Genomic DNA, 11,461 nt, shown 5'->3' with positions numbered 1-11,461 from the left:
TCGCGTGGCTGGAGCCGCTCGGCACGGGAACGGGAGGCGGGATGGGAATGGGAATTGGGAATGGGAATTGGGAATTGGGAATGGGAATGGGAATAGGAATAGGAATAGGAATAGGAATAGGAATAGGAATAGGAATAGGAATAGGAATAGGAATAGGAATAGGAATAGGAATAGGAATAGGAATAGGAATAGGAATAGGAATAGGAATAGGAATAGGAATAGGAATAGGAATAGGATGCACCGCCAGGATGAGCTGCACTGCCGGGGACCCGGGGGTGGGCTGCACTCCCCGGGCATCTCCTGCCAGGGAGAGCTCCCAGCCGGGAACCCCCTGCTCTGTGCCCCCAGCCCCACCGTGGAGCTCACCCCACACCGTGTGCCCCTGGGCATGATCTGTGCCCCACACCGTGTGCCCCAGGCTGTACCCCACACCATGTGCCCCAGGCTGTGCCCCACACCGTGTGCCCCAGGCTGTGCCCCACACCGTGTGCCCCTGGGCATGATCTGCGCCCCACACCATGTGCCCCAGGCTGTGCCCCACACCATGTGCCCCAGGGCTGTGCCTCACACTGTGTGTCCAGGGCATGGTCTGCACCCCACACCGTGTGCCCCAGGGCTGTGCCCCACACCATGTGTCCAGGGCATGGTCTGCACCCCACACCGTGTGCCCAGGGCTGTGCCCCACACCATGTGCCCCAGGCTGTGCCCCACACCGTGTGCCCCTGGGCATGATCTGTGCCCCACACCATGTGCCCCAGGCTGTGCCCCACACCATGTGCCCCAGGGCTGTGCCTCACACTGTGTGTCCAGGGCATGGTCTGCACCCCACACCGTGTGCCCCAGGGCTGTGCCCCACACCGTGTGCCCCTGGCCATGGTCTGTGTCCCACACTGTGTGCCCCAGGCTGTGCCCCACACCATGTGCCCCAGGGCTGTGCCTCACACTGTGTGTCCAGGGCATGGTCTGCACCCCACACCGTGTGCCCCAGGGCTGTGCCCCACACCGTGTGCCCCTGGCCATGGTCTGTGTCCCACACCGTGTGCCCCTGGCCATGGTCTGTGTCCCACACCGTGTGCCCAGGGCATGGTCTGTGCCCCCGGGCATGCTCTGTGCCCCACACCGTGTACCCCTGGGCATGGTCTGTGTCCCACACCGTGTGCCCCGGGCTGTGAACCCTCCTTTGCTCGCCCCCACCGCGGCTCCCGGGGTGCCACAGGCCAGCAGAGGTGTCCAGGGCCCCACAGCGATGCCAGCTGTGCCCCCAGCCCGGGTGGGCTCAGCTCAGAACACCCCGCTCACCAGGAAACACAAATCACCGCGTTTACTCCAACCCAGACTTTATTAACGAGGCAAAGAGCTGGGGCCAGGCCAGCGCAGCCCGGGGGAAACCTGAGCTGTGGCCCGGAGGGGATGGGGACCGACCTGCCCCGAGCAGCTGGGGCCACCCTCGAGGCTGGCAGGCAGCAGGACCTGTGTGCCCGGGATTTTCCTCCAGTTTGGGGACACAACGCCGGCTGGGTCCCGGGTCCTGCACCCGGCCAGACCCCAGAGACCCCAAAAGGCACCAACAGCTGGTGAGAACCGAACCCAAGGCAAGGCAGCGGTGTCTGCTGGGTGACAGGGTCTGGAGGCACCCCCAAAGGCACTACACAAACACGGAGATGATGAGAGGTTTCTAAAAACACCCTCAGGTCTCTCTCAGCCCTTAATTTTCTCTGCTTGGCACTTCATCCTTTACAAACTGAAACAAAAGAGCTGCAAGAAGGCACAACCCAGCACAGCAGCCCCTGCACGCAGAACTGAGGCTGAGGCAGAGCTGGGGCTGTCCCCAGCCTTGAGGGACAAAGCCACGATGGCAGCAGCACATCCAGGGCCACCTCAGCTGAAGTCCCGGTCCGGCAGCACCAGCGGAGCCACCAAGGTCCAGAGGTAGAGCAGGAGCCCGGCCCAGCTGGAGCAGATCTTCACCCACACGGCCGTCCAGGGGCTCCTCAGCACCTGCAAGCTCTCATCCGGCCTGAAACAGCCAAAGGCGGCTGTTTGTGACACTGTGACACCCTGCCAGTGCCCCCCTGGGAACACGGGGGTGCCCCACGGCCGCATCCAGCCCGGGCTGTGACCCCTCTGCTGCAGCCGCAGCCTTGGTCCCTGCTCCCCCTCCTCCCAAAGCACCCCGAGCTGTGGCACAGGGCGCTGCAATCCCAGGCACAACCCCAAAAATAATTCCCGCTGGAAAAGGGGCACATCCAGCAGCCTCGGAGCCCGGAGCTGCGGCCAGCACCCCGGGAGGAGGGCCAGCACCCCGGGAGGAGGGCCAGCCCCAGGGAGGAGGGGACCAGCACCCCGGGATGAGGGGCCAGCCCCCCTCTCACCTGTACCAGTTGGTGAGGGTCATCATGATATAGAGGGCGGCGAGGAGGAGGCAGAGGTGGAAGAAGGTGTAGTTGTAGGAGACACCGTCCTGCTCGTTGTCGTAGGCTCGGTGCGCCCCTCCCTCCTCCGCCGCTCCCGGTCCGGCCCCGGCCCCGCTCTCCTCCGTCAGCATCAGCTTGTTCACCTGCGGGTGGTCCGAGGAGCGCAGGCTGCGGGCACAGGGGCAGGGGGATCAGCACCCACCCCGCGGCCGGGCTGTTGTCCTTGGGGCCGTCCCCGGGGCAGTTTGGGGGTCGCAGGCTGTGGGGGAACCCTAAAATCTCTGTCACCCTTGCCCAAAGCCCTTCCCCAGCTCTCTTAGAACCCCTCTGGGCGCTGGAAGGGTGACTGGAACCTCAAAAAGCTCAACAAAGAGAGTGACGGGCAAGGACTGAGGACTCCCATGTGGAGTGGGGGGCACTCAGCTGGAAAACAGCTCTGGGAAAGGTCCTGGGGTGCTGCTGGGCCCCGGGGGGAGCACGAGGCAGCAGCGTGGAGGGCTGCAGAGCGTGAGAGGTGTCCTGGGCTGTGTCAGGGTCTGGGGAGGACACCCAGTGATCCCAGCTGATAAAGCCACCCCGGGGCAGGGGTTTTGTCCTTGGGGACAGACAGAGCAATTTGGGGTCATGGGGAAGCCCTAAAAACGGTGACTGTGCTCAGGCCTGTGCTCCTGGGGACAAAGAGCCTTTGGTGACAAAACCTCTGGACCGAGGTGTGACCTCCCCTCCTGAGACCTCCAGGGGCCACGAGCCAGGTGCTCACCTGATGAAGAGGGTGCAGAGGATGAAGATCACCAGCCCCACGATGCTCGGCGCGTCCCACCAGGTTGTGGGAGGCTCGGTGGCGGTGGCTGAGCCAGTGCTGTTCCTCAGCAGCAGCGTGGGGTTACAGCGCCGGGCTGGGGGACACACGGGGGGTCAGACCCCAGGGCACAGAGGGACAAACACCCACTCCAGTGAGTGCTCCTGCCCCATCTGTCCCTCTCCCAAACCCAAGGCGGAGTCTGGCTCACTTGGCACGTTGGCCAGGGCAGACCAGGTGACGTAGATGGTGTAGAGGGTGATGAGGGACGCCTGCAGCAGCCCCGAGTGTGGCTGAGCCTCCTGCAAACACAACAGAGGGTGCTTGGGGTGCTCCTGTACCCTGGGGTGACACAGCCCCGATCCCTTGGGTGCTCCTGCACCCTGGGGTGACACAGCCCCGATCCCTTGGGTGCTCCTGTACCCTGGGGTGACACAGCCCCGATCCCTTGGGTGCTCCTGTACCCTGGGGTGACACAGCCCCGATCCCTTGGGTGCTCCTGTACCCCAGAGTGACACAGCCCCAAACACTTGGGTGCTCCTGTACCCCCGAGTGACACAGCCCTGATCCCCTGGGTGCTCCTGTACCCTGGGGTGACACAGCCCCGATCCCCTGGGTGCTCCTGTACCCCAGAGTGACCCTCCTGGGTGCTCCTGTACCCCAGGGTGACACAGCCCCGATCCCCTGGGTGCTCCTGTACCCGGGGTGACACAGCCCAAACCCCTTGGGTGCTCCTGTACCCCGGGTGACCCTCCTGGGTGCTCCCCACTGCCTCACCTGGATCTTGGGCAGGATGGACACCACCGAGACGAGGAGGCAGAGGATGAGGTTGATGCTGACGAAGGCCTTGCCCTCCGTGCAGCCCTCGGGCTTGGTGTAGTAGACGTAGAGCAGCGCAACGGCCGCGATGGAGGCGGCGTAGAAGATGAAGGTGACGGTGCACAGGGCTGGGAGAGGACACAAAAGGGGCTGGAGCGGAGCCCCCAGTCCCAGCCAGCTCGGCCTGAGCCGGCCCTGGGCTGAGCTGAGCCCCACAGCCGCGGGCGGTGCCCCCACACCCACCTGCGTACCAGCCCTTGGCATTGCCCTCGTCCACGTTGCGCAGCCAGCGCTGGCTCCAGGAGTGCGCCAGGTCGATGAGGAGCACCAGCTGGATGAGGATGAAGAGGAAGGAGCCGACCACACCGAAGTAGAACCAGACTTGAGAGAAGGAGAAAAGCCAGGTGAAAACAGGGCAAGGGAGGCTGGGGTGCACAGCCCTGGGCTTGATCCCGTGGGCAGCTCCTCACCTGAGGTGAAGGCACCGTCGGGGATGTAGAAGGCGCCCACCGTGATCCCCACCAGCACCAGGAACTTGAAGAACCAGAAGCTGTGGGAGGAGAGAGGAGGCAGGGCGTGCAGCCAGCAGGGACAGGGATGGGGGTCCTGCCCGTCCCCAGCGCCCCAGGGAGCAAGGGGACCCCACGCACCCGTTCTGCAGGGCGGCCCGCGGGTCCTTGCTGCTGCGCACGCACACCGTGAGCACGGCGAAGAGGAAGAAGAAGGCGGCCATGGCGAAGCCCATGCGGTACACGGCCTTGTGCCCCAGGAAACTGCTGCAGTCCACGTTGGTCTGGACCCCCAGCACCGACCCACTGCCCTCACAGAAACCGGGCAGCTGAAATAGTGACGGGAGCGTGAGCATCGCCTCAGCACATCCTGCTGGGGACTGACGGTCGTGGGGAGGCCTGGATCCAAGATCTACTGGTTGGACTGAAGATCAGCTTTGTGAAGCCCTCAGGTTGCCAGAGCATCTGTGGCTGCCCCTGGACTTTTGGAAGTGTCCCAGGCCAGGTTGGACGGGCCTTGGAGCAGCCTGGGACAACTGGGAGGTGGGGATTGATGGTTGTGGGGAGGTCTGGATCCAAGATCTACTGGTTGGATCAGCTTTGAAGTTGAAGATCAGCTTCTCCATTGTGAAGCCGTCGGGTTGCCCAGAGCAGCTGTGACTGCCCCTGGACCTCTGGAAGTGTCCCAGGCCAGGTTGGACGGGGCTTGGAGCAGCCTGGGACAGTGGGAGGTGTTCCTGCCATGCCAGGGGTGGGAGGAGATGGGCTTTGAGATTCCCTTCAGCCCAAAGCATTCTGTGATTCCACACCCACCATGAGCGCTGGTGCCACCAAGGATGGGCCAGACCATGACTGCTGCAATGCTGAGGTGACACAGATAAAGCCACTCAGCCTGGTGGCTTTATCTGTGGTCAGTGGAAGCAGCTTTTCCCTAAAGCCCAGCTCAGCTGGCAGAGCTCTGCTCCCTCCACCCAAAGTCTCACCTCCCGGACTTGCAAATCATCAGCTGAACCCCAAAAATGGGATGTAGGAAACTTCCCTGGGAGACATCTGGGAAAACTAAAAATTGCGTGAAATGATCCCACTGCGTTTTCCCCGCCGAGGAAAACCAGGCCTAATAATGCCTTGTCCCAGTGAGGTGCTCAGAAAGAAGAACAGAAGCACATCATGACCCAAAAATTCACTTTTTTGATTCAGCCTCAAGTCCCCACCATGATCTGGGTTGTTTCTTCCCAGGGACCTGCAGGAGCTCTTTACCTTGTGCAGCTCCTTCTCCACGCCCGGGATTATCATGATGATGGACACGAGGGTGCCTAAGAAGAGGAAGAAGGTGAAGAGGAGGCGGGAGATGGTGGAGTTCTTGGCCGAGGGGCAGCAGCCGCAGAGCAGGCACGGGGCAGAGCCGCAGAGGCACGACACCTGCAAGGAGACCAGCCTGGGATGAGGGGGAGAAACTGGCCCCAAAATACGTGACCAGTTCGATCCTTAAGGAGATCAGCCTGGGAATCCACGCTGCTGCCCAGAGCTACTCACACAACCCCACAGCCCGCAGGACCTCATGGATACGGCACTAAATTCACCAAAAGTGCTGCTGAAAACCAAAAGAGCTGCAGGGACAGCGTGGAAAATGGCACCCAGAGTCTGGAGGCACCCTCATGTTTGTTGCTCCATGCAAGGATCAAAAAGCAAGCCCTGCCCTGCAGGAGCCTCCTTTTCGTACAAAAACGAGGTTTCCAAACTGCCCTTCCAGTCAAAGCCAGCATGGGAAGATTTTGGTATCAGCACCACGGGGGAAGCAGCTCATCCTGCCCTCCTTCCCCCCTGCAAAGGCCACTTTACAGCTGGGGAAACTGAGGCACGGCATCCCCGAGAGTCCCCAGTGGGTCCTGGCTTCCCAAATCCAGCACAGGCGGAGCTGCCAGGGGTGCCCCATCCCAGAGGCTCTGCTGTGCCGGAGCAGGGAAATCCTGTCTGAGGAAACCCAAAGTCACTGATACCAAAACTCTCCTTCCAAAGAAGGTTAAAGTTGCCCCAAAATGAGAACAGGCGAAGGAAGAAAGAGCAGGATGGAAAAAGGCGGCGAGGGAAGTGGCTGCAGCAGCAGGAGAGCCGGGGGTTAATGAGGAAGTGTCGGTTTTCAGCTGCTGGTGGATGATTAAACTCTCCAGTTTCACTGTGCACTTCCTCCTGCAGTCCGGCTCACCTCAGGGAGGCTCAGGCAGGGCTGCTCCCGGAGCTGGGCAAGGCAGGGGAATGCCACGGGCCCCAAATACACCCGAACAGCGACTGTGCCCCAAAAACAGCACCCCAAATACACCCGAACAGCGACTGTGCCCCACAACAGCGCCCCAAATACACCCGAACAGCGACTGTGCCCCAAAACAGCGCCCCAAATACACCCGAACAGCGACTGTGCCCCAAAACAGCGCCCCAAATACACCCGTACAGCAACAGCACCCCAAATACACCCGTACAGCAACTGTGCCCCAAATACACCCGTTCAGCAACTATGCCCCAAAAACAGCACCCCAAATACACCCGTACAGCAACTGTGCCCCAAATACATCACCCCAAATACACCCATACAGCGACTGTGCCCCAAATACACCCGTACAGCAACTGTGCCCCAAATACACCCGTTCAGCAACTGTGCCCCAAAAACAGCACCCCAAATACACCCGTACAGCAACAGCACCCCAAAAACAGCACCCTGAATACACCCATACAGCAACAATACCCCAAAAACAGCGCCCCAAATACACCCGTACAGCGACTGTGCCCCAAAAACAGCACCCCAAATCCACCCGTACAGCAACAGCAACCCAAAAACAGCACCCCAAATACACCCATACAGCAACTGTGCCCCAAATACACCCGTACAGCAACTGTGCCCCAAAAACAGCGCCCCAAATCCACCCGTACAGCAACAGCACCCCAAAAACAGCACCCCAAATACACCCGTACAGCGACTGTGCCCCAAAAACAGCACCCTGAATACACCCGTACAGCAACTGTGCCCCAAAAACAGCGACCCAAATTCACCTGTACAGCAACTGCGCCCCAAATACACCCATACAGCAACAGCACCCCAAAAACAGCGCCCCAAAGACACCCATACAGCAACTGTGCCCCAAAAACAGCACCCCAAATACACCCATACAGTGACAGGACCCCAAATACACCCATACAGCAACTGTGCCCCAAATACACCTGTATAGCACCTGTGCCCCAAATACACCCGTAAAGTGACAGCACCCCAAAAACAGCACCCCATATACACCCATACAGTGACAGGACCCCAAATACACCCATACAGCAACTGTGCCCCAAAAACAGCACCCCAAATACACCCGTACAGTGACAACACCCTGAATACACCCATACAGCAACTGCACCCCAAAACCAGCACCCCAAATACACCCGTACAGCAACTGTGCCCCAAAAACACCCATACAGTGACAGCACCCCAAAAACAGCACCCTGAATACACCCACACAGCAACAACACTCCAAAAACCAGCCAAACTACACCAGTCCAACATCAGCCCAAAAATACCATCCAGCAACAGCATCACCCCAAACCCAGCAACCCCCACCACCAACCCAACAACATCACCCCAACACCAATCCAAAATCACCCACCTGACACTGCACTAATAACACCCACCTACACCACCAGCACAATTACATCATCCCAACTCCACCACCCCAACACCAGCCCAACTACACCAACCAAACTACACCATCCCAACACCATCCCAACAACAGCCCAACTACACCAACACCAGTCCAACACCACCAGCCCAACACCACCATCCCAACACCAATCCAACACCATCCAAACAACATCAATCCAACACCAATCCAAAAACACCCTCACAACACCACCCCAACAACAGCCCAACTACACCAACCCAACACCAATCCACAACACTACTCCAACAGCCCAACTACACCAACTACATGACTGACCAAACTACACCAGCCCAAAAACATCACCCCAACAACACCAAGTCAAACCACCACCCCAACTCCACCACCCCAATTACACCTTCCCAACTCCACCACAACACCACCCCACCACCCCAACATCACCCCAAGAACACCAATCCACCACAACAGCCCAACTACACCAACACCCACCCAACTGCACCACCCCAATACCAACTCAAAAATACTCACCCAATATCACCCCAAACCAAGCTACACCACCAACCCAACTACACCAGCCCAGCAACAGCCCAACTACACCCAGCCAATGTCAGCCCAATTTTATCACCCCACACCATCACCGCAACACCAACTCAAAATACCCACCCAACAACACCAACCCAACATCACCACCCCAATTACATCATCCCAACAACAACAGCCCAACTACTCCACTCAACAACAGCCCAACTGCACCAACCAAACTACACCAGCCCAACAACTCCAACCCGAAAACGTCACCCCAACCTTCTGCTGGTAATCCCAACTCTGTCACCCAGGAGGGCGGCTCGGAATGACCACACTGCTCACGGCAGAGTCTGGAAAACCACAGGAGGCAGTGAAAGAGAAATTCTCCGCCTGTGGTTTCACCCAGGAGCCGCCTGTAGGGTTTCAATGGGGAACAGCTGAAGAAAGGGCTCGGCAATCTTGTGGTGCTGTGACTCAAGGGGTGCAGGCAGAGCAGAAGGAGTTAGGATGTTCTTGTTAAAAATAGTAATAATTTTCAAAAATACAGATTTACAGATTAGGGGGAATGTTTCATTCAGTTTGGGGTTTTTGCAGTGTTGTTGTTCTTCAGCTCGGACCTGTACAAAAACAGCCCCTTCATCAACGACTTCCACAGGAACAGGAAAATTAAACCCATACAGTGACTCTGCTCTGTTACCACAGTCTGAGCCACAACAGGTTTTTGGGGAAAAAAAATTCCAGAATTCATAGGGAAACCTCCACAGCCCTGCTCCGGAGTAAATCCCTGCTCTCCCAAAATCTGCCCATAAGGAAAAGCACAGGAATGTGTTACAGAGGCCTTGCAGACCACCCTCCCTCCAGTCCCTCATTTCTAAACATCCTGTTAATTAAACCTCCAGCACTCAGAGGTCAAGTTGCAAAACAGGTCCCATTTCCAGGTTTCCAGGCCAGCAGCTCCCAGGCTGGTTCCACAGCCCTGCCCTGGCCCCGTGCCCACAGGTGAGGCACTGCCGGGGCAGGAAGTGCTGGTGTGGGCAGGTGTCTGCGTCACCCGAACCATGCACCCCACGTCATAGAGCACAGCACCCCAAATCACATACCCTGTGCCTGCCCTGGGCTGTGGAACCCCAAATCACACACCCTGTGCCTGCCCTGGGCTGTGGAACCCCAAATCACACACCCTGTGCCTACCCTGGGCTGTGATACCCCAAATCACACACCCTGTGCCTACCCTGGGCTGTGATACCCCAAATCACACACCCTGTGCCTACCCTGGGCTGTGATACCCCAAATCACACACCCTGTGCCTGCCCTGGGCTGTGATACCCCAAATCACACACCCTGTGCCTGCCCTGGGCTGTGATACCCCAAATCACACACCCTGTGCCTGCCCTGGGCTGTGATACCCCAAATCACACACCCTGTGCCTGCCCTGGGCTGTGATACCCCAAATCACACACCCTGTACCTACCCTGGGCTGTGATACCCCAAATCACACACCCTGTGCCTGCCCTGGGCTGTGATACCCCAAATCACACACCCTGTGCCTGCCCTGGGCTGTGATACCCCACACGCAGCCCCTGCACCCCCTGTCCCAGCTCCTTCTCTCACTCCATCCCCACTTTGGGGCTCAGCAGAGGGAACCAGGCAGGACCCCCCACTCCTCCAGCTGCAGCAGGACATCGCTGCTCTGGCTTCCCACCTCCCCCAAGTGCCCTGGGGTGTCCCACCCACCCCATTCCCCTCCCCCGTGAGCCCCCGAGCGCTCTGGAGTGAGCGCTCCGTGTCTCCCATGGATACCCCGGCTGCAGTGGGATGCTCCGGGAATCCCCCACATCTCTCCAGCCCCTGAGGGATGCACCCCCTGAATCCCCCAAACACAGGGGTGCAACCCCTGGCTGTGCCCCACATGTCCCCAGGGGCGCATCCTCCCGGGGTCCCCCGCATCCCCCCCATATCCGGGGGTGTATCCTGCCGGGGGTCCCCCTGCGATCCCAGGGGTGCATTCCGCATCACCCTGCTGCCCTCCCTCGGACCCCTCCGCGTCTCGGTGTAGCTGGGCACATCCCCGGGGTGTCCCTCAGCCGGGCACATCCCCGGGGCGTCCCTCAGCTGTCCCCGGGCCTCCCCGGACCCTCCTCGGGTGGCGCAGTAGCCGCGACTCGCCCGCCTTGGGCCGCGCCCGCCGCTGCGGCACCGCAAGCGCTCCGGTGCCCCGCGCTCCCCCCGCTCCGGGCGGGCACTCACACAGCTGAGCAGGGAGCAGACCCCGAGACAGGCCCCCATCGTGCTGCCACCGCTCCCGGCTCCCTCTCGCTCCCAGCTCCCGGCTCCCGGCTCCCGGTCCCCGCCGCCGCCGCCCTGGCTCCGCCCGGAGCGGGGAGCTCGGGGCGGCCGCTCCCGCCGCGCCTCCCCCGGGGCGGCCCCTACGGCGGCGGAGGGGGGAGCGAGAGAGGGTCCGGGCCCCTGCCGACCGCAGGGAGCCCCTCCATGGCTCCTCCATCCTCACTCCGCCCCCCTCTCCATCCCTCTCCATAGCCCTCCCTCTCCCTTCCATCCTCCTCCATCTCCCCTCCGTGCCCGGTTACTGCCGGGGGGACCCCACCCACACGTGGGGACGGGTCTGGGTGGGGGCTCTGGGACATCGCCAGGACAGGGAGGGGATGGCCAGGAACCCTGCTAGAAGCAACCGGTGGGAAGGGGCTAAGGAATTCCAGAAGGGTTTGGGTTGGAAGGGACTTA

The 11,461-nt window shown here is 60.4% G+C and overlaps 1 protein-coding gene across 1 annotated transcript; it reads right to left on the bottom strand.

Annotated features, from left to right (window-relative positions):
• Nucleotides 1–1,320: 1,320 nt before the first annotated feature.
• On the bottom strand, nucleotides 1,321–11,101 carry SERINC2 (serine incorporator 2). The gene is made up of 10 exons (XM_005529866.3): nucleotides 10,967–11,101; nucleotides 5,799–5,960; nucleotides 4,683–4,870; nucleotides 4,503–4,582; nucleotides 4,276–4,413; nucleotides 3,991–4,160; nucleotides 3,425–3,515; nucleotides 3,175–3,310; nucleotides 2,373–2,582; nucleotides 1,321–2,017 (listed from the first exon to the last, which is right to left on the bottom strand). Exons 1-10 carry the CDS (start codon nucleotides 11,003–11,005, stop codon nucleotides 1,879–1,881), a joined length of 1,353 nt encoding a protein of 450 aa, XP_005529923.1. The 5' UTR covers nucleotides 11,006–11,101; the 3' UTR covers nucleotides 1,321–1,878.
• Between the last annotated feature and the right edge of the window lie 360 nt (nucleotides 11,102–11,461).

Source organism: Pseudopodoces humilis, chromosome 27 (genome assembly GCF_049639895.1).
Source record: "Pseudopodoces humilis isolate 2021_Gansu_Grassland_sample_001 chromosome 27, ASM4963989v1, whole genome shotgun sequence".
Taxonomy (NCBI): Eukaryota; Metazoa; Chordata; class Aves; order Passeriformes; family Paridae; genus Pseudopodoces; species Pseudopodoces humilis.
Note: the sequence above shows the minus strand (reverse complement) of the source record. Positions and strands in the feature narration are given on the sequence as shown.

Excerpts from the sequence above, each read along its gene's own strand:
- SERINC2 (XM_005529866.3), bottom strand. The coding sequence starts at position 11,005 with ATGGGGGCCTGTCTCGGGGTCTGCTCCCTGCTCAGCTGT. Across the intron at positions 4,871-5,798 it reads TGGAGAAGGAGCTGCACAAG|CTGCCCGGTTTCTGTGAGGG; the intron begins GTAAAGAGCTCC and ends TCACTATTTCAG. Across the intron at positions 4,414-4,502 it reads CGACGGTGCCTTCACCTCAG|TCTGGTTCTACTTCGGTGTG; the intron begins GTGAGGAGCTGC and ends CCTTCTCTCAAG.